The sequence below is a fragment of the Oncorhynchus kisutch genome, linkage group LG26, assembly GCF_002021735.2.
Source record: "Oncorhynchus kisutch isolate 150728-3 linkage group LG26, Okis_V2, whole genome shotgun sequence".
Taxonomy (NCBI): Eukaryota; Metazoa; Chordata; class Actinopteri; order Salmoniformes; family Salmonidae; genus Oncorhynchus; species Oncorhynchus kisutch.
Genome location: NC_034199.2, coordinates 14,098,464 through 14,122,392, shown reverse-complemented (window position 1 = coordinate 14,122,392; position 23,929 = coordinate 14,098,464). Strand labels below are relative to the sequence as shown.

Here is a 23,929-nt window from a genome sequence, read left to right as displayed (position 1 = left end):
CACCTATTTCACGATTTTCATTGCGCAGCAAATTTCTTTTAGTGTCTCTTTTGTTAACGCTGAAATATTCCCCGTGCGAAAAAATTGCTCATAATTACCCCAGAGATGGGAAACTGCATTAGAATAAATAAGGGCAAATTACTGTAATTATGTTGGGTTTGATGGGCTCGGCTCGTAATCAAGGGGAGAATACAGTGAAATAGCACTGAACCTCTTGGACGTGCAGCTGCGCCTTTCGGAGGGAGAGCGAGAGTATATTTATGTTGCAGACGCCTCACTCTAGCATTTTCAGGTTGATTATTGCCAGGTTATACTCCTCATAAAGTAGCCTATATAGGACTACTAATACCAAGTGAATGGGGAAAACATAAAGATTCATTTTTACACAGAGAAAAGAGTTAAAGGCACATATAGGCTAGCCAATAATATAATTGGTCATTACAATTATAATGATTTGCTATGCAATAATAGGCCCAATTAGTTGATTTAACGATAACCTGGTGACAAGATTAAACCAAGACCAACACATATTTCTGCTCCTTCCCTGAATAATAATAATAACAATACTAGCATAAATGCCAAAGTTATAGTAACATTAATGTGATCAGGTTGTTATCTTGCTCATTGTATTGAAAATAAATCAAACAATAAGTAAAGGCAAGCAGATGGATGATCTGTCTATGCGTGAACTTTAAGGGCAATTTGTAGCCGTGAGTTAGCCACATTATTGCTGTTGTTTTCTCAAGGGATGGCCGGTGCCTTTTCTGCTCTGGCCAAGCCGGCTAAACATTAGAACGTCTCTGCGGGTCACACAAATTGTGTCACATTTGTCATCTTAATTACTAAACACTCGCATTTTAATCTTCATTGGGAATGCTCTATACACGCACTTATGGAAAATATTTGGTTTTGTCATTAACAACTTGAAGAACATAACACTCAGTTTTTTCTGAAGTATATATTTTATTTTGTATATTTGAAATATAGGATATATAGGCCTTGTATTTATGAAATAGACAACTGGAATGAGTGTATATCTGCATGGTGCATGCACGGGATGATATTGGCAGTCTATTGTCTCCAGTAGGCCTGTACTGTTTTCCCTCAATTGGTCCTTTCCTCAGCTCATCGGGTGCTTCAGAATTTTCTGTAAAAGCGCAGTTAAATCATCAAACCCAAACAAGAGCCCCTTTGAACTTTTCACTTTTACTTATCTGCATTTAAACCCCACCCCCACCTCCTCTACCAACCAGTCTTTTTGCAGCACCTGCCTCTCGCCCAATTATTCACTTAACACACCCCATTGCTCTCTCCTCTATTCATCGATGAAAACAGTGTTTGTTGGAACCACAGAAGACTTAAAAGGAGCTTATAGCGGCTAAATGAAACCGAAAAGAAACAAGCACTATATTGTTGAAGGAATTACAATGTTATAGAAACTGACATCATTAATCAGGTCAGGTTTGAATTGACACGTCTTCAGCATGGCTATATCGAGCACTCACAGTAAGAGATTATGATAAACGGATAGGCCTATCCTAGGGACTAAAATGTGGAAACGCTGAACGCCTGTGCGTAATCACATGTAGGCTATACGGCCAATGCTGCACATTGTAGACTAATGAAAAGGAATAACCATATAGGCTTTATTTTATCACACTGTATCTTACCTCTGTATTAGTTTTAAATATAAGTCCTGAAGAGATAGCTGCATGTCATATCCCAGGCCTTACATGGACTTGCATGGAAATGTGAAAGTTGTGGCCTACAACAAATGGCCGGTAAGGAGTCTGACACGTTATACTGGCCTTTTAAATCATAGCTTTACTGTTTTCAACATTATGTACACAACTTCCATAAAACAAAGCAATAAATTAAAGTGATCAATACAAAACTAAATATTTCTAGATTGCTAAACACATTCATCTTAAATGAACACATGTAAAAAAAAAACTAAAAAAACCAAATCCTATTTCACAACATATCGATTACAGCACAAACCAAAGCTGAAAAATGCCCATTATATTGTCCTTATGTACATCCAACCGCTCAACACATAACAAACAATGACAAACCATATCTTTATCATCGGGATCACGTTAATGCTCTTCTCAAGCAGCCAATCATCATTTAAACGTTTTATTAACAACACGTTGTTGTCGTTTCATAAGTCAAACACACTGCATATTAAATAAAGACACAGACATTGAAAAAACCCGAAATAATTTAACTTAAATTAACATACAAAGACAGCATGGTAGCATGCGCAAAGGGCGCGGGCAACTCGGGCTGTGAAAACTAAGGAACGGACTGAAGATTCGAATCCATGCAGATAAAAATGATGAGGCTATTTTTGAAATGATTCATTGGATTGGCCTACATTCGTTGGTCAAAGTTACATTATAGACCAATGGGGGTTTGTCTGTTTAAAGGCTAGGTTTTAAGGTCATGGTCAAATCACCATGTTGACCTTCGTTGGAGCTGTAGAGGCCTAGCCTACATCTGATAGGCCTTGGTAATACACGGCTTCATAGGCCTATTTTTTTTAATCATCATTGGGATAAGAAATGTAGCCATTCTTAAAATCAAACATAGTATACATAAATATACTCTCACTGACTTGTTACAGCAAAATATATTTCGTCTAACACATAGCCTATTAAAATTTCACAAAAGATAATAACAGCAGCTTGAGGACCCATTTGTCAAAACAATTTCCGGTATCTGTCGTGGACATGACAGGACTTCTTGCCCTTGGGCGCAGACAGTGCCCTTTTCAGTCTCTCGGCTCCCAGGCTATTCTCTGTGCCGTCGTTCGGTATGAAGAGGCCAATATGTCATCTGGCAACTTTGAGAGCAAACTCCGGATTACATCTGTGCATGGCTACAGCGGGCCAGTGCAAGGCCACGCTGGGTTGTTGACCCAACATCTCCTGATATGGGCCATGGCAGTATAGAGGGTGGGACAGGTCTATCAGCTCACAGTTATGTTCACATGAGTTGCGATTGCTGCATAGACTCTTGGTGTGCAGTTGGATACCATGAGGTATAACTTGGAATGTAAGACCCTGGCGCACCCACGGATGTTTTCACGGTGGTCGGTGAGCTCCAAACTGGTGCTACCGGAGATCCAGTCGTAGGTCCGTGACCATTAAACTGGGCTAAAGCGTTAGTGTCTATCGTGCCACCACCTTGCTTCATCAGTTTCTTGAACTTCGATCGCTTATTTTGAAACCAAATCTTTACCTGAAAAGAGAGAGACAACCAATGTGATTAAGATTGGCTAGTTGGGCCATTTCCATGAACTCGAGACCAGGCGACAGTGACGCACCATTTGGACTTGGAATGTAAAAAGCCTATATTTATTCCCAGAAAGTCTAGGGCAAATTGGGCTATCTTCATCTACATTTTTCCCGTTTAATTTAAAAATAAATAAATAATTGAATGGAAAGAGGAAATGCTTGCTGAACATGGTTTTGCCATTATGGGCCAAATTGAAAAGCTATGAAGAATAAAATGAAAAATAAATCGGCAAAACATAATTCTGCGTAGCTATTTATTATACTTATTTTAAAAGCCAATCCTCGAAATACTTGTAAGCTTTTTCATAGAACATCTGCATGATGATAATCAATCCGAAACATTCGATAAAAAACTAACTTTTTTTTGGTCAAACATGAGGACAACAGTTGTCTATAACCCAAACAAACAGAGAATACATAGCCAATGTAACCACTTGGTGGCCTATTGTTTAACGTGGTCAGAAGTATATTAAACTGCGAGCATTAGGTCTATGGAAATGAAAGTAAAAGCAAACGTTGACTTGCCTGTGTTTGCGTGAGTCCCATCGAAGCTGCGAGCTCGGCTCTCTCTGGCAGTGCCAAATATTGAGTTTGTTGAAATCGTCTGTTTAGAGTCTGTAGCTGCAAACTGGAATAGATAGTCCTTGGTTTGCGAATCTTTTTCCCTTTCCCATTGAACCGCACCTCTCCGCCTTCTACAACTGTGTTCTTCTCTGTCTCTTGTGCTGAGAAGGGGAGACAATAGCAAAATTACTCAGGAGACAGCTCGCCAACGTTGCTGCACAGCAATGAGCATCACAGTGCACGTTTTACAGGCTGTAGTTTAGGTATAATTACCCTTAATTGCATACATTGTTTATAGCATTACGCAATAAATAATTACCGAGCCTAATACACCGACATCTGGGTTGCTTTTCCAATCCAAAGCGTGTTTGCGGACCGAAAAACACAAACCAACAGATTCCAAGAACAGTATAGAGCCGAAAGAGAGGAAGTATAAATCTTACCTGTATCTTCTAACCGTGTCTGTGTTAGTGTCGAGTTGTTTTGGTACGACTGCACTGTACTGAGATATGGACTTGAGGAATGGCTGCCGACGGAGTTAACGTATGGATAACCTAAAGATCTAGGAAATGATGAGGCTGGACTGTACGAGCTCTCGTGTTGCGTATGACCCGCAGAATGTAAACAGTGCATGGAATAGTGTCCGTGAGACATTGAGGAAGGCGACATTTGTTGACTCGGTGGCCCAAATTCCATGAAAACGGTTTTTCCTGAGACAGGGCTATTAAGACTTTCTGGTATTGTAGTCATTGTCATCTCTTCTGGCGGATCTCTCCTCTTCCTTTTTTGTTTTCTTCTATGATCTCAGTGAAGGATGGATCCCAATTTAAGCTGTACTGATTTTTTCTCTTTCCATTCATAAGAAAATGTAGTTTGTCTCTGTGAAAAGTCTAGGTATGATGCAGTGGTCTAGACAAACTCGCTCAAAGGTTTGAATCAGGGATTCATGAATATTCATCAAAGGCGGTCGCTGATTGGTCCACTCTATCCAAGAATGATGCCTATTGGCGATCCTGGGGTTGTGTCCGAAGGACCTGATAAACTCAAGAAAAACAACAAGACCTGCAGATTCAGGTCTGAGATGTATTTTTTTAAGTGCTTAGGTAGCAGGGAAAGGTATAAGCAAAATAAACACTAACATCCAAAATGTCTGCTTTAAAAGAAACAACACACAATTAAATCTAGCCTATTTGATAATAATAATAATAATCAAATTGTAAAGAAATAGCCTATTCTGTGATCGATCACACATAGGCTACGGATAGATCATGTTATGTTGATAGGCCTGCTGTTCATTTAAACATTAAGAAACAGCCTGCATAGTGTTATGATCTAAGAACTGTTTCATCCAAATTAATCACACTACAACAACAAAGATGAATGTTCATAAATAGCAGTATGAACACATTTAAGTGTAGCTTTGAGGCGTACTATTTAACAGAAAAACGACGTTTTATTTCGCATTAGATATTATTTCGATATCTCATAAAAAATCGTTATAGATTGGCTCATTATTGCCAGCGTCTTTTGGTGTTCACATGCACAGATGTATATCTTACAGGTCCGTTTGATTACATGCCAGTCTCAAGTGCTCTGAGCCACAGCTGAAGCGAGCTGAATTAGCATAACACTGATGTTTAATTTTCATACGCATAATTAGCCATTTATTTAACACTTGCAATAGCTCGTGGTCTCAATTATCTGAGCAAAGAAGTCCTGGTTGAATTTATGCATTTAAAGCAATGACTAGTCTAGCCTATGTTACGTGCGTAAATATATTGTTGTGAAAATTAACACCTTAAACTTAATATTTGTAAAACCAGATTCCTATTGGGCTGTCTATGCAACATCTCTCCATATAGCATTTTATTGTGCAATCATTTCATGACCAAAAACAAAATGCCTCCAGGAATCCTTTAACTTAACAAACCTTTATGTTTGCCCTGAGTCAACCATTAGTGTTGAACGTTTTTGATGCGGGGTACATCATGATGACCATGAACGTGTGTTATCAACTTACAAAACAATCATCTTTGTATCTAATTAGCTAGATTGTCAACCGATGTAAAACACTACACAACTAGCAAATCCCCAAATGATTCATGTGTAGGTAATCAAACAAAACGAATGAAACATAATGTGTTATTCATTTGAGGCTGATGTGGCAACAGTGTTAAGACATTATTTATAAGTGTCATATTTTAACAGGTTTTGTTTTGACAATGGTGGGATTATATTTAATTTATTTTAACTTATTTTCAAATTAAAGTCACCCTTTTCCAAATTCTTGTCCAGTACATTTTCATTAGGAGTAGGCCTACATTATGCAATAGCTTTGCTGGAACACGGATTGGGTGACCTTTGGCTGATCAATTTATTGCCCAGCTCTCACAATACAATAACTAAAGTATTCACTCTCAGTTGCCATTAATGGGAATTATATAGTTGATATAATACCGTATTAAATATGGAGTCATGCAGCCCTATATATCATCTCCTCTATACAGTATTTTTCCCAACAGCCAACAGCCGCCATTTACCGCAGCAGTTGGTAAATCCGTCGGCATCATGTTTTGTCGTGAAATTCAAAACACATCAAGTTCAATTAAACATTTTGATTTACTCTGTAACATAATAATGTAGGCTAATTTAATCGTAAATAAACCTAACATTTAACATAGCCTCCTTCAACTAATTTAATCCCCAGCCAGGTTGATGGGGGGTGTGGACAGTTTTCCATTAAGACCATAGACGTTGAACAATGATTTTCCCGAGCACGTTTGATTTAACTGAACTGACGACTGACTAAAGAGTAGGCTGTTTCCCTTTGTTATTGGCTCAGTTTCCGGAGAGAAAAACCCCCGTCAAAAACCCACGCTGATCCATATAACAGGGCATGTATGAACGTTGATCAGTTGAGTTGACAGTAGCTATACAGTAAGAATAAATGGGCTCCACATTTCAATCAGCACTGAGATTAAGTTAACAGCGATTAGGCATTATTTGCACTTACGTAATCGATAATCATGTGAGGAAAAAGAACGCACATCCCCAATATCCATTGCGTACTACTCATTGAGGGTGACGAAGAAGCAGCAAGTATCCAAATCTTCATTTTATTGTACAATGTACGTTATAGAGTCCGTCTGCTGTAGACGATCTGAAACCAAAATCACCACTAGCCGGTTCCCCGGCAGCTCAAAATACCCACCTGAATAACAAATTAAAGGTAGTTAAATTCCGTCACTGTGATTATCAACCTAATTGCATAATTGAACTCGAAGCAGAACAAGCAACTTAAAAATGTGTTTTGAAAATGCGAGCGCTAACATTATGGTGAGCAATATCTAGTCTGCGATGTGCGTCTGACAGTGGATCTCTGGATTTGAAGAATTCTATAAAATATTAAGGCTTATAAGGAAAACTGCACTTCTCTCCTTTAAAATTGCCCAATTCCAAGTCATTTATATCTGGAATTACATTCGAAAAATACTTAAAGGTATCCTCTATCTACAGCGAAAATGATAATAGTACAACCAATAATTATCATCTTCCAGAACAGAGGACAGATTTTTATGGGCACTTGGTGGGTGCGACTGATAACTGTCATTATTTCCCCCGATTATAGTATCTGCAAACTGGAATTCTAAAGATGAACATGCGTGTTCTGAGCAATAGGCCTACATTTCAGACCATTAACAGATTTAAAATGTATTTAATTCCAAGGAAAAGCACGACAAAAGATAAATAATCACATGAATACAGTTTCACTGAAGAAAATGTCAAGTAACCCAATCTAAAACATAGGCCTGCTGATATTTAAATATAACAACATGCATATCAAGTCGTTACCAGTAGATATATAGTCTTTCTCAAATGGCATTGTAATTAACTTTGTTTACAATAATATTTGTTTTGAAAAAAACCTCAATTCTCGAACAGGGCAAATATTAATTAGCATTTCATGTAACGATTTAATTCATTATTTTCAACCTATATTTTCCATTAAGAATAATAAAGAACAATAGAATACCAATTTGTGTTCCATGCTATTATTACAATCAGACTAAATGCAATTCCAAATTAAAAATCACAGCTTTTAAGGACACTGCTGACTTGGAGAAGCGTTTGTCATAGACGAGACATAACATAGTAAAGATAAATCCGGGACATTCAAATTAGTATGATATGTTATGTTTGGTATGGTTACATCAGAGAGTTGGCTACTTTAGACAAAAACAAAAGTTGTTCAAGTGGGATGGGTGGCACGAACCTCTAGCAACTCAAAGGATGTGTGTTCGAATCTCATCACGGACTACTTTAGCTAATTAGCAACATTGCAACTACTTAGCATGTTAGCTTCCCCTAATCTTAATAACATAACCCTAACCTTAACCTTGACCCCCTGCCTAGCTAACTTTAACCATCTAGCCAATGTTAGCGTTAGTCACCTAGCTGAAGTTAGGTGACTAGGAATTCATATATCATACGTTTTGCAAATTCGTAACATATTGTACACATTGAAATTCGTTGCAGCATGACATGGTTGCAGCATGACATGCCTTTACATTCGTGGCTCATCCAGATGGAGATACCTTGTAATGGTCAGTATTACACGATTTTTTCATCTTCGGATGTAATCATGGCATTGCTCTAACTGGCCTACGCTAACAATAAAGCCCATGTGCATGGAAGCATCAGTGGACCAGAGAATTTAAGGAGACAGGACTCATTAGCAGTGAGTAGCTCTATGGCAGAGTGTGTTTTAACACCTGCTGCACTTCACATGAGGGTTAGCAGCCAGTGCTAAGGGTGGAGGGTGGAGGCGACAGGGCCTGAAGTGTCACAGACCTCATTTCAGCCCCCTGGTGGAAAACGCTCACTAACTGTCCCTTCCAAACGACATTTTAACAGTCGCCAAATGTTAATGCTGTGGCTCTGGAAAAAAATCATGTTTCTCAAATTAATATTCTCTGCACCTATGAGCTTGCCAGACTAATTCTGTTCTTCTGTTGCTTCAGACTGTAAGGCCCAGGGTAAATGTGAGTAAATGTCAATGATTAATTACTGTTGTTGGTGGCACAGGATACTCCGTTTGATGTCATTTCCTCTATGTTGAAGGCACACGCTATCCATGGCAAGACTTAGCCATGAGTTGTACAGCCATATTCTATGAATCATATTACTCTCGAAGATGGCGATCCATTGCAATTGTAAATGTGGTTTTCATGAGGTGACACTTTATTTTGAAGAATATCTGAGGAATGTTGTAAAATGCTCTATAAATTCGGACTACATAATGCCCAGTTCATTTTGAACAGATCATTTAGCAACAACATTGCCACGATAACATGCTGGACAGAGGGATACTATGGATATCTGCAGAATATCCATGTTAAAGGAAGAGGTGAGAAACATATCCTGTTTCTAAACCTTCTCACTTTGGTTCTATTTCATCGAAAAGATTGCTTCTTGTTGCAATGCATGTCTTTTGATGTGCAGTACACTGTTTCTGTGCATCATCTTTCTGTTTACACGAGGAGGTACTACGTGGAAACATATCCACACCGTAGATTTCTAACAGGCTAGGAATATCAGACTGCTCTGAACAAACTACTTTGTTGTATTCATTTGTCATGCTTGTATTACTTTTGTCGCCAATTAATATTGTATTCATTAAGCGTGCAAATTTTATAAAGACAAACTCAACAGTATCATCTACGTTACATGAACTTGATCTATTTGCCAACAATAGCAAGACAAAATGACTATATTTCTCTCAAATCGGCAATAATTAATTAATGCGTCTTTATCAGAGTACCAACTACTTTAACATGTGATTGATATCTGTCTGATGTCTAAAACAAGCTGTTGATAAACAAATATTTATTTAACAATATGATCAATCCACCCAGGTCCTCTGGATGGCATTTCCCCCAGCTTCTCCTCTGCGCTTGGAGGTCTTTGCCTTGTAATTTGCTGCTTCGCTGGGCACCAACTAGACGAATTAAGTCAACCTTAGAGGTCAATTTTCCCGTTCAATGTAGCATCAAACAGTTAATTGATTTGGATTTACTCATTCCCACTCTGTAAATAGATACTGCATTATGTTATAAATGAAATTCAAATGCAATACAATTGAACAATTGCTTGACTATTATGTTGAGAAGTCACGATGTCTTTATAAAAATGCAAAGATGTTATGAAATTATAGCAATTATACCATTTTTGAGTTTGAAATATTCTTATAATAAATGGAACAATGTTCTAGCTATCAATTGTCCTTTATTTCAGTTACTTCAGACAGAAGGCATGATACATTATTTACAGCTTCTCAAATATCAAACTGTATAAGTAAGTGTGTCGAAAGATGACAATATGTGGAGGGAGTAGGGATTCGGTGCAGTGTACCTTCACTCATCAGAACTGTCAAGGGAGTCACTGTGAACAAGAGAGCAGAACATGCAGAAATTATTGTTAAATTCCATTAACATTACCATTAACAATCAATTATAGGTTTGGATTCAGTCCGAGTGGTTTATGAAACTAGGAATACGAATGATATTTATACAAGATGATGCATGTTTCATTCATTTATCTTGTAAACTCAAACTTCTATTCTTTGACATTTGTTGACTGAGCTAGGGGGAGTTGTTTCTTGTTTTGAGCCAGTGCTCTAGAGGGACAGCCAGCCAAGTTGGACTTGTTGCTTCTGGGTGAATCAAAACCCAGCAATCACCACTGTGGACTGGGTCAGTCTGAGCTTCTTCTCGTACATCACGCGTCTGTCTGAGGCACTTCCCGATGTCGAGTTAGATCAACTCCAATCAAAAATAAAATAACACCAAACAAGCACTGCACGACCCTTAAAATCTCAAAGTGGTAATACTGTCTCTGTAAATACGTATTTGAAATAGTCAGGGTCTCAACTGCTCAACTGTTGTTATGTTTTTTTGTTGTTCTAATTGAGAAAATGACACACGAAATAGCATGTCAAAGGTTAAATAAATATGCAGGTTGTTCATTCGGGCTTTAGAGGATGTGATTTTAAACTTTCCCAAGCGTATAATGTTACTTTTAGACAATATTTTCATTGTTATTTTCTTACATGGCTGAGTATTTGCCAGCCTTGTCTGGTGGAATTTTAGCAGAGTACCACATCAGTCTTGAAAGATCAGCCAGAGATAATTGTCTCCAGACACTGCAAGTAACAGACACCTGCACACTGAGAAATACTACGTTGACTGACTTCCCATATTCCGTATTTTTCAAGAGGTTTTCTAAGAAGAGGGTTCATATAGGTACCATATTGGCTCATACAGGCACCATATTGGCGTTGTTCAAAGGCCTATTCCGCAATTGGAACGAAATAAGTTGGAACGAAATAAGTTAAACGAATACATCTAGCTCCATACTTTCGTAAAACATTATGATATTCTCTGAGATAAAAAAAAAGCTATATTGGAGGTCCAAATCAATCCAAAAATTGTCCATAAAGAGAGCCATTGGGAGTGAAATGTGATTAACTGTGGCGTTTTCATGATCTTAATTAACTGAATCAAAGTGAAAGCTCTTTCATTTTAGGAGAGGGGCAAATCATACACAGGATAATGTGACGGGGATCAACCATTTGTTGAATTTTCTGTGACCCATGTTAAAACAATGCTTAATTAAATGTGTGCAAATGTATGTCTCATTGAATTAATGTCCTCACAAATGGGAAACATGCAAATTTCCCAATTAAGTCATTTTCCGTGGAGGACTCGGCTGCTGCCTGAAGTTCAGCTGCCTCTGTGCCTTCGTCTGGCTCCTCTTTCTAGTTTTTCTAAAGATTGAAGTCGCTAAAAAAAGAGAGGAAGGAGGTCAGCACTCACCCAACACCTGAATGCGCTCCCTTTTTTGTGTTCCCCTTGATCCCCACAGTCCGTGCCTGTCATTAGTCTTAATGATGGAAAATTGTCATGTTGATACAAGTCTCTTACTCTCCCCCTCTCTTCTTTGTATAAGTAGTAGGTGCAAGCTCCATTTGTTAGAAAGTTCTTTGTGACTAAAAGCAGTGGACGGTGCATTTGTGCTGGGGAAGAGAAAAGGCTCTAGATGCTCTTTCCATAGCTGGGATAATTATTCCTACTGTGACCTTAATGGTTCACAGTGTTCCCTCTGCATCTCATCCACGTGCCAGGCCCTCAGTGAAGCCCCATGTCAGGGAATATGAAAAACACATATAATGAAACCATTTTGGCTGATGGAAAAAGGCTACTGAAGCTTCACTTGCTACAAAGACGGCTCAATTATATGAGTAATTGTGATAATTTTCCTTCCATTCAGAGCTCTTTCTGAAAGGTATAAAAAAACAGAGATGCTGAAAGGGAAATTACTTGGACAATATAGAGTGTGAAATGGCGACAACAAAAAAAGGTGACTGTAAGAAAGTATAGGACTATAAATAAATAGGTTAATGTAGGGTCAGATAAATACACCCCTCAAAAGCTAGCAAACAAAGACATATATAAACACACAAACTCTCTCCCTCACACACACGGACGTACACAAAAACCTATGTAGACAAATGACCGTTGAGAATAACCACATAAAAAAAAGTAGATCTGCAGCTGCCTGAAAATTAAACCTCTTTCTCCTTCCTATTGACGAAATTTCAGCTCCTGCAAATGCACCCCAGTCGCTGGCTATCATTTGTTGTTCTGTGAGAGGAAAAGGATAATTACATCTCTGAGAGGCAGGACGACTGACATTCCCTTTAGACTGCCATGAATGCAGGAGGCTTGATAGAAAAAGGCTGAGGAATAATTTGTTGCTTTTCCTTTTCTTCATTTAGCAGAACATGTTGTGTTCAATGGAACACAGGAATGGCAGTGTTGTAGAGTGCATTAAACTCCGGGTGTTCATAAATATGATGTTCCCTTGCCTGTAAACTCTCCCTTTTCAAAAAAAAACCTTTCATCACGCTGGCAGACAGGAGAGACAGTGAGATGTGCATTACTTTTTTGTCTCTCAGTGGGGGTCGGATTAAACATTTCCTCCCCACAGCAAAGATAGAAAAGATTCTTGACAAGCAGGAGCCAGCCTATAATTTCAATCTCTGTGCTACAGCGAATGGCCAACATACATCTTGACAACGGTGTACCTTCTGAATTTAAGAAATCATTATTTCATACAGTCTACCTTTATTCTTTGTAAAAATGCTTGAGACGAAATGCATGATGCACAAAGCGAATTCAACCAATTTAGAGAAATGGAAGCCCTCAAAATATGAATTGGAATAAGTAAATGCGTGCTCTCCTCAGAGCCACATTGCTCTGTCTAGACTGAACATCTGATCTATGAATACAATGTTTGGAGCATGTATTGCTCCAAACATTGTACCCTACTAAATAATTCTGAAAATGTTATAAAACTGTTAAAACCAACTGTTACATCACATTGTGTGATTGAGCAATAACTATCCCACTGCTATCAATGGTAGATTAGTGTTTCTTATTCTTTTTGCTGACTAGCTGACACCTGGATGTTGTCCATTTTTGGGATGTTAGTATACCCCCACAAAACTGCAATTTATTCAGACAAAGCTTAAACTGTTCCCACATGTATAGCTGCTGACCCCTTAGGCCCTGCAATCTGGGATAAATCTTTCCAGGCAAGGCGAGCAACATTACAGCCTGGCAGCTCAAATGCTTGTATCACACTCAAATGATGAGTCTCCTGTCACCAGCCATGTCATCAGCTTCATCCCAACCCCCCAATAACTTCTGGCCCATTGAGCAGCCTGTGTGCTACATGGCCAGCCAGTCAGGGACACGCTGGTCCCACCTGATTGTGCCCCCGGTGACATGTAGAGGGGGTGTCCAGCTCACAGGTGCCAATAGCCGCGTCCCGCCACCAACACTCAGCTCCCAGCATCTCCATGCAGCCCCCCCCCAGCAGCGCTTCTCCTGGCAGCCACCAGAAATGTCTGCAACTTGTCAGGTTGCCATGGTGATAGGCCCGAAACAGAGAATAGCACTAAAGCATATTCAAGCATCGATGCGGAAATAAAAAGCCTATGAAAACACTGACGTTCACAATGTTCACAATTTAAAGAAATAAGAGAGCCTTGAAGCCGTACATTATTTCCTCTATGGGCTGCGAAGAGGTGGTATATTGGTTTCTTTTGCCATTGATGACTTCTATGTTTAAATTGAAAGCACATATCATTCATATAGCCACTTTATGAGGCCAATGGGGGTAAATCAAAAGACAATGATATTAATTCCAGGCCACTGCTGACTTGTAAACACGACCTGCCACCACTAAGCAGGGTTTATTTGTATGACACACGAACAAAACACAAACATCTCAAGGGGTCGGTAACATTCTGCTTGCCTGACATTAATTGACGATTGAGATAAATGGTTGACTCACAGTGAAGGAAACAAAGGAATTGTCCCTGTATGATACAATCATCAGTTGTCATTTTGTGGAAAGATTCTCATGCATCAAAAATGGCTTTACACACAAATTCACGCACACATGTAATTCCTAGACGGGTGTAATCATCAAGACCAACTAAACACCACTGCAGTGTCAATAACCCTTCTGGATGGTTGGACAGGTGGTTTGACTTTGAACTACGATGATTAGTCATCTTATCCCATCACGCAATGGAAACCACACCATCTACACCTTAGCACTGTCACAAGGACAGGTACCCTATTATCAAATCCATTCCTGAGGTTAGCGTGTTTACTAATCATTCCACAGTTTTCTTCAAGCTTGGGAATCTATCCATAGAAAGCTCACCAGCAGCAAGGGTTAAGGTGTCCCTAATGCACTCGGAGACCAGCTAGCCTGTCAGGGATTTTAATAAACGTAAGAGCACTGTGAGGGAAAAGTGTTGCTGTCTCAATAGAGTGACACAGACAGGCCAAGGCTGTCAATGGAGCGCCTAATGACAGAGGAAGATAATGACGGACCCCAGTCAGAATCAGCAGGAAGAGGAAGATCAATCCGCAGTGAAGGAGGGAGGGATGGAAGGGGGGGAACGGTAGGCTCTTTCTTTTCTATCTTCTCCGTTCTAGCTCATCTCATACATATCTATCTGCTGCAGCTGGCCCATAGAGTGGCGAGGGAGCTCTGCATTAAGCGCACAGCGGATCAATAACCATTACGACTCCTCCACAGCCTGACACATAGCAGGGACGCGTTTGACATTTCACTCAGGACTGCATTGATCCCAGCACACAGTATTTCAGCCCCCAGTTTGTGCCTGAGCCTGGGGTCTGGCTGGAATTGAAAGGGGGGGGGGGGGCAGCAGAGGGAGTAGCTAACCAGCTGCCGGCGTACAAGTAAACAGCACACCCCTCTGTGCATTCCTCGTTTTCAATTTACTGTTTTTCCTGCCGCTACTGGCAATTCAAGAACGGGATCCAAGTGGATCAAAGCTTGACCTATGTAGGCTATGTTATATATAGCCAGGGTCTGAGTCTGGTCCAATACATGTTTAGAAAGTTGAAGCTCAAATACTGCATTGCTATATAATTTAAAACTCTAAAAGGGCATTTGGAGATCAGCACATTGGTTTGCTGAACCTTCATTCCCCTCAGTCGATCTACAAACGCATAGCCTGTTAGCCGCTACACGTTAACTCAGCACCGGGATTAAAAATGGTAATTGAATATGTACAGAGGGATCTGTTAGCAGAATAAGTATTTTATGAACACAAGGTAAACAAATATGTTTGCTTTACAGAACTTGATTTTTTTAAATGCAGTTTCACTGCACATTTCCTGAAATTCTACACATTTTGCCATGTGGAGGGGAGGAAGTTTGAAGCTAATTTCCTGCTATTCTACACATTTTGCCACCACTTATGCTAGGTGAAAATGATATCTGAGTGAGAGTGACTAGGAAAATCAACGGGGGCCGCCTGGTGGTCAGCCATGGTTAGCCTGCTGCAAGTTTAGATAGCTGTTTATACTAACTAGACTAATTTACCAATCTAAAATGTTTTAACTGACATGGGCTAATTGAGTGATTGTCAGTGAGTGACATAATAACAAGATGAAAACTGCCGCACCCACAACTTAGACAATTCACCTTGTGTATTCTTCAATTCTAACTCTCAACAGTAAATTGAGACCCTGACTGAGTTCAATTATTTTTCTTGAAGAATTGCCACCCTGACTGTATGTGTATGAGAGAGAGAAATAGTCACACTGACATCATTCTTGATAACATCTCCAGCCTGAAGTGGCGGCCTGGAAATCCAGAGGCATAAGAAACAAAAACACTTGTAGCAATTCAGAAAGTGGGAGTTTCTGAGAAACACTGAACAAGATAAACATACAGAAAAAGTAGACGACATAAAATTAGAAACAATTTAGTCCAATTTCTTTTTAATCGTCCTTTGAGACCCAAGATGTTATCTCCTAGGTCAGTCTGCTCTTTTGGTGTTTTCATGTAAAAACAGAGGTGGTAGTGATGCAAAAAGACCTTCATCCAAGGAAAGGAAATGGTTGAACTTGAGGTCTACCAAAATAAAATAACATATTTTTATTTTTAAATGACTGATACAATCTGAACCATCTCAAGTTTTTATTTCCATGTACTTTATATCAGGAACTTGAAATGTTAAATAGTCTTGAGTCTGAGATATTATATTTTTTTGTAGTCCATCATGTCTATGTCTTCCATACATACTCATGCATATTTTTCTCTCCATTAAAATGTGCTATATTCATATGCCATACAAATCATTACATTAACCTGCATGTAATTTGTTTCTGTTTCATTGGAAGGATAGGACATCAATGAGCTTCTTCATAGCAAAAGACAAGCCTATCAATGACCAACAGGGATCCTTTCCAAGACCTATCTGCAACACAATGGGCTGTGTGTTCCCCTGTTTCTATACTCATGTCGCTTTATTTAAACGAAAAACATCTTCTCATAACTCCACTGCCAGCCATCACTGTTCCTGGGGTTGATTCCTAAATTGCGCTGGTATAATGGAGAGAGGGGGTTTCCCAGCTGGAGCCGGAGCCGGAGCCAGGGCTAGACTGTACAGCTAAAAGGAGGTGAATACCTGTCAGGTATACCGTGACACACCACATTGTTCACTGGGGTAAAGATTGATTTGGGGAAGCTTCTGTGGAGCAGAGAGGAGGAGACTGATGGCTTTTTTTTTGCTGAACAATTTATGTCTGTTTCTTCAGTTGTCATGCCAACCTGAAGATTAAACAACTGAGTGGAGCTCAACTCCAATCATGAGTAATGAGCAATTACTTGCCCATGCACACGTTGAGACTCTAGTAGAAGTAGGCCCAATAGGTTTCCAGAACTCGTTTGGGTGAACGTATGTGGTCTATGCATGCTGAACGCACTTCTGGCATTGAGATGCTAATGGTAGCATGGATAATTACAGTGGCAAGACAAAGTATGTGAACCCTTTGGAAATACCTGGATTTCTGCATATATTGGTCATCAAATTTGATCCGATCTTCATCTAAGTCACAACAATAGACAAACACAGTGTGCTTAAACTAATAACACACAAATTATTGTATTTTTCTTGTCTGTATTGAATACATAATTTAAACATTCACAGTGTAAGTTGGAAAAAGTATGTGAACCCCTAGGCTAATGACTTCTCCAAAAGCTAATTGGAGTCAGGAGTCCGTCAGCTAACCTGGAGTCCAATCAATGAGACGAGATTGGAAATGTTGGTTAGAGCTGCCTTGCCCTATAAAAAACAGTAAAAAAAATTCAGTTTGCTATTCACAAGAAGCATTACCTGATGTGAACCATGCCTCGAACAAAAGAGATCTCAGAAGACCTAAGATTAAGAATTGTTGACTTGCATAAAGCTGGAAACGGTTACAAAAGTATCTCTAAAAGCCTTGATGTTCATCAGTCCACAGTAAGACAAATTGTCCATAAATTGAGAAAGTTCAGCACATTTGCTACTCTCCCTACGAGTGGCCATCCTGCAAAGATGACTGCAAGAGCACAGTGCAGAATGCTCAATGAGGTTAAGAAGAATCCCAGAGTGTCAGCTAAATACTTACAGAAATCTCTGGAACATGCTAACATCTCTGTTGACAAGTCTACGATACGTAAAACACTAAACAAGTATGGTGTTCATGGGAGGACACCACGGAAGAAGCCACTGCTGCCCAAAAAAACATTGCTGCACATCTGAAATTTGCAAAAGAGCACCTGGATGTTCCACAGCGCTACTGGCAAAATATTCTGTAGACAGATTATACTAAATTTGAGTTGTTTGGAAGGAACACAACACTATGTGTGGAGAAAAAAGGCACAGCACAGCACACCAACAACAAAACCTCATCCCATCTGTAAGTTTGGTGAAGGGAGCATCATGTTTTGTGACTGGTTTGCTGCCTCAGAGTCTGGACAGCTTGCTATCATCGACGGAAAAATGAATTCCCAAGTTTATCAAGACATTTTGCAGGAGAGTGTCCGTCTATTGAAACTCAAAAGTTGGCTGATGCAACATTACAACGACCCAAAACACAGAAGTAAATCAAAAACAGAATGGCTTCAACAAAATAAAATACACCTTCTGGAGTGGCCCAGTCAGAGTCCTGACCTCAACCCGATTGAGATGCTGTTGCATGACCTCGAGAGCATTTCTCACCAGATATCCCAAGAATATTGCTGAACTGAAACAATTTGGTAAAGAGGAATGGTCCAAAATTCCTCCTGACCATTGTGCAGGTCTGATCCGCAACTACAGAAAATGTTTGGTTGAGGTTGTTACTGACAAAGGAGGGTCAACCAGTTATTAAATCCAAGGGTTCACATACTTTCCCTACCCTGCACTGTGAATACTTACACTGTGTTCAATAAAGATGTGAAAACATATGTGTTTGTGTGTCATTAGTTTAAGCACACTGTGTTTGTCTATTGTTGTGACCTAGATGAAGATCAGATCAAAGTTGATGACCAATTTATGCAGAAATCCAGATATTTCCAAAGGGTTCACACACTTTTTCTTGCCACTGTATCTGTCCTTTTGCAGAGAGGAGTTGCATGAAGGATCTCTGCTCTCTTTCCTTACAAGTCTTTGATGTTGACAAGGTACTCTCTGAGCTAACATGAATAAATAATGGAAATTACAGGTTTGTCATTATTGTGAATCATTATATAACATTTTATATCACATTAGGACTTGTATGCCAAGCCTGCCTGTTAACCAAGATATGCATCAAATTACAGGGCTAAACCTAATATTGATTTCTTGCTCTGGGCAGCTGATCTGATGTTAACTACTACATGTGTAGGAAATCACAAACACACACAAACAAACACACACCGTACATTCATTTGAACCAGTGGCAGGATATGGCACGCCAACTAAAGGAGCTGCGGCAGCTCCTGAATCCGATCTTCATCTTTAATTTCTCTGTGGTCGCCCCAGTTGGATACAATGCCTGTCGTCACATAGTCTGGGGTCATTATGTGCTGGGAGGCAGGGGGGAGAAAAAAAAGAGATTGTACGATGAAGATGAGAGCAGGTCTGCAGTCACAATGCAGCCATTTAGCATGGTGGGGGTGTGGGGGACCAGAAGCAGCCTGCCCTCCATGTCCCAGGCCGACCCAGGGCAGCTCTAGCAGAAAGACTCCAGAGCCCTGGGGACTGACAGAGGACTCAATTCCCCTCAACACTCCCAGACCATCATATAATGTTTGTCTGGCACACAATAACAAGTGATACTTGGGCTTAACTCTGGAGCTTGTTGGCAATCATCCATCTAGCCGCTAGCGGTATGGATACCAACCAGTGGAGAGTTGACGTGGATGGACTTGATGTTTGTTATCGGTAAACGAGATGTACACCACCAGTCAAAAGTTTGGACACACCTACTCATTCAAGGGTTTTTCTGAATTTTTTTACTATTTTCGACATTGTAGAATAATAGTGAAGATATCGAAACTACGAAATAACACATATGGAATCGTGTAGTAACCAAAAAAGATAAATAAATCAAAATATATTTTATATTTGAGATACTTCAAAGTAGCCACCCTTTGCCTTGATGACAGCCTTGCACACTCTTGGCATTCTCTCAACCAGCATCATGAGGGAATCACCTGGAATGCATTTAAATGAATGCCTTGTTAAAAGATAATTTGTGGAATTTCTTTCCTTCTTAATGCGTTTGAGCCAATCAGTTGTGTTGTGAGAAGGTAGAGTTGGTATACAGAATATCGTCATGTTTTGTAAAAGTCCATATTATGGCAAGAACAGCTCAAATAAACAAAGTGAAACAACACTTCATCGTTACTTTAAGACATGAAGGTCAGTCAATGTGGAAAACTTCAAGAACTTTGAACATTTCTTCACATGCAGTCGCAAAACCAACAAGCGCTATGATTAAACTGGCTCTCATGAGGACCACCACAGGAAAGAAAGAAAGACATTTATTAGAGTTGACTGCACCTAAGATTGCAGTCCAAATAAATGCTACACAGAGTTCAAATAACAGACACATCTAACATCAACTGTTCAGTGGAGACTGCGTGAGTCAGGCCTTCATGGTCGAGTTGCTGCAAAGAAAACACTACTAAAGGACACCAATAAGAAGAAGAGACTTGCTTGGGCCAAGAAACACGAGCAATGGACATTAAACAGTGGAAAACTATCCTTTGGTCAGAGGAGTCCAAATGTTAGATTTTTTTATTCCAACCACCGTGTCTTTGTGAGATGCAGAGTAGGTGAACGGATGATTTGTTTTTCAACAGGACAAAGACCCTACACACCTCCAGGCTGTGTAAGGGCTATTTGACCAAGAAGGAATGATGGAGTGCTGCATCAGATGACCTGGCCTCCACAATCTCCTGCACAGTAAAGGAAAAGCAGCCAATACGTGCTCAGCATATGTGGGAACTCCTTCAAGACTGTTGGAAAAGCATTCTTCATGAAGCTGGTTGAAAGGATACCAAGTGTGTGAAAATCTGTCATCAAGGCAAAGGGTGGCTACTTTGAAGAATATAACATATATTTGGATTTGTTTAACACTTTTTTGTTTAATACATGATTCCATGTGTTATTTCATAGTTTTGATGTTAAGACCCTTGACTGAGTAGGTGTGTCCAAAGTTGACTGGTACTGTACACAAAAATATAAATGCAACATGTAGTGTGTCCCATGTTTCATGAGATGAAATAAAATATCCCAGAAATGTATGTGCACAAATTTGTTTACATCCCTATTAGTTAGCATTTTATCCTTTGTCAAGATAATCCATATACCTGACAGGTGTGGCATATCAAGAAGCCAATTAAACAACATGATCATTACACAGGTGTACCTTGTGCTGGGGACAATAAAAGGCTACTCTAAAATGTGCAGTTTTGTCACACAACACAATGACACAGATGTCTCAAGTTTTGAGAGAGCGTGCAACTGGCATGCTGACTGCAGGAATGTCCACCAGAGCTTTTTCCAGGTAATTGAATGTTAATTTCTCTACCATAAGCCATCTCCAATGTCGTTTTTGTGAATTTGGCAGTTCGTCCAACCTGCCTCACAACCACAGACCAGAACCTCCACATCCAGCTTCTTCGCCTGCGTAATTGCCAGAGGGGAAGGGCGGGGTGCTGAGGAGTATTTATGTCTGTAATGAAGCCCTTTTGTGGGGAAAAACAAATTCTGATTGGCTGGGCCTGGTTCCCCAGTGGTTGGGCCTATGCCCTCTCAGGCCCACCCATGGCTGCACCCCTACCCAGTCATGTGAAAGATTAGGGCCTAATGAATTTATTTCAATTGACTGATTTACTTATATGAACTGTAACTCAGCCAAATCTAAAACATTGTTGCATGTTGCATTTATATTTTTGTTCAGTATTGATACACATTTATGTCATGCACCTTTTCCCAACCTGATTTGCTACAAATAATGTATGTAGGAAAGAAAAAAAGATTCATTTCGATCCACATTTAGACACTTAACATAATTTGTCAAGTTCCCACACGGCAATTACTCGGATGCTTCCATCCCTCACAGTGTAAAATATATATTTACCCCCCCCCACAAATAACTTTATCTGTATTAAATAACATTGTAAACATCAACATCGAAACTTGAAATGCAACAGAATTACAATATTTAATACCAAACATTTTAAATACAGCAATACAAAACACCTTCAAAATGACTTTGACACTCTCCTACATTGCTTCTTTGGGCATGTGGAATGTCTTGAATATTGCACTGCATACACAATGCCAGCACACACCAAATTGTTTCGCTTGATATGGTTGACAATGTGTAGACGGGGAGAGCAACTATTACGGTTGTTGATTAAGTTGGCCTTTCAAGACACTGTGGATATCCATTCCCCTTTGAGACTGGATGGGTGCTCTAACAACGCTCTAGCAACACTAACAATGCTCTAACAACGCTCTAACAACGCACTAACAACACTCTAACAACACTCACCTGCACAGACCACATGTTGAAGATGTTCCTCTAGGTCTGCATTTCTCTAGCAGTGAAAGATGACGACCTTGTTCTACGACAGCTCAGGACATTGTCTGAATGGACCTCGGGAGACTCTACCAGGGAAAGTATCACCATGACCTGTTAATTATATCAATTACAAAACAACCCATTTATGTGAACCAGCTCTGTAGTGAACAGCAGCAGGAAGGGCAGTGGTGTTAGAGAGGCCAGACGGCCACAGCCTGAGAGGAGCTGTGTAACGTAGTGTGTAATGCTCTTTGGGCCGTGTGAGAAAGTGCTCTCCTTCCACGCGGCTTGTTTAAATTAGCCCGAGCACCAGAGGCAGTGGGAACAGCAGCTGGAGAACGAGAGGCAGTGCTGGCAGTGGTGATAATCAGCAGGGAGGATGTGGGGCGAGAAGCCCTGAGGGAGGGCAGAGAGGGGGCCTGTGATCTTACAAGCCCAATCAGGGCCCGAGTGGAGCCCGCCGAGGCCTCATACGGCTTAACAGCACACCAGCGCACCACTCAACATCCTGAACACAGAGCAGATCTCCTCCCTGACCGGCAGCTTAACCTTTTTCAGAGTGTGGGGGCTCCCCTGGCCCGGGCTCACGCCGCTCGTTCGCTCATCACCACACCAATCAGCCTCAGAGAGAGCACCGACGGGGAGCTCCACTCCCAGCCTGGGCTGGAGAGGCTTTTATCCTCCACCAAGACGAGTGCAAATATGGAGCTTAGTGTTCTCAGCAGGGACAGCATGAGGAGCCGCATTCAACCACATCCAGTTGGCTCTTTTGTCGATTTCTGTCAACAGCGGGTTTATTCACCGAGTATGTCTACGAATAGAAACACAGGAAAGGGAATATGGGGATATGGTGAACATTTCCATGACAAATATAGAATAGCAATTTTTATACTAAATATACAAGCGCTAGAATTTGAGTCCCTGGAATTGTGAATTACAGTCACTAGGCTGTGAATCTGTATACCAATGACAACGCTGTACGTCAATGATTGAGGAAAATAACAAGAGCAGGCTAGTTGCTGGGGCGTTTCTAGACCCTCTGATTTCAGGCCCACTGGCACCTGTAGCCTCAGTAAATCAAGCACCAGGACAAAGCTCCTCAGAGGTTGCACGCGACCAGTTCATCAGGGGCCCGCTCTCCTCGCGGTGTGTGACAGGAGGACATGACGGAGGGCAGAGAAGCCCTTCCGCTCAGGTAGGGTCAGCGCCAGGCACTGATTACACAGCTGCTGATCCTCCCCAGCACAGAGCCCTGAGACAGACGGGGTGGACGGATCCCATGTCCCCAATCCATCCCCAGCCCTGGCCACGCTGCTGCTGAGAGGACACGGACCACAGACACACACTGCCTTCTCTCACCAACAACTACATAACAGAGGTAGAGGAGGAGGAGAGATCCAGAGGTAGATGTCCCTGTGTGTTCCATAGGCTAACACCACAGACATGAACGCCCAAGCCCCTGATATTCCAGTCTCAGGCCCAGCTTGACACAATATTCAGTAACGATTTTATTCTGTCAATCAAAGCAGAAGAACATCTACACCACTTGGCAGCATTACATAAAGGGCT

General features: G+C 40.5%; 1 protein-coding gene across 1 annotated transcript; it reads right to left on the bottom strand.

Moving 5' to 3' along the window:
* Positions 1-2,008: 2,008 nt before the first annotated feature.
* Positions 2,009-4,898, bottom strand: LOC109871333 (homeobox protein Dlx1a-like). The gene is made up of 3 exons (XM_020462176.2): positions 4,310-4,898; positions 3,828-4,027; positions 2,009-3,246 (listed from the first exon to the last, which is right to left on the bottom strand). Exons 1-3 carry the CDS (start codon positions 4,620-4,622, stop codon positions 2,992-2,994), a joined length of 768 nt encoding a protein of 255 aa, XP_020317765.1. The 5' UTR covers positions 4,623-4,898; the 3' UTR covers positions 2,009-2,991.
* Between the last annotated feature and the right edge of the window lie 19,031 nt (positions 4,899-23,929).

What these genes read in the sequence shown, in the direction of transcription:
- LOC109871333 (XM_020462176.2), bottom strand. Translation starts at nt 4,622, where the DNA reads ATGACAATGACTACAATACCAGAAAGTCTTAATAGCCCTGTCTCAGGA. An exon ending in GACACGGTTAGAAGATACAG is followed by an intron (nt 4,028 to 4,309) that starts GTAAGATTTATA and finishes TCCCCTTCTCAG; the next exon opens with CACAAGAGACAGAGAAGAAC. An exon ending in TGGGACTCACGCAAACACAG is followed by an intron (nt 3,247 to 3,827) that starts GCAAGTCAACGT and finishes CTCTCTTTTCAG; the next exon opens with GTAAAGATTTGGTTTCAAAA.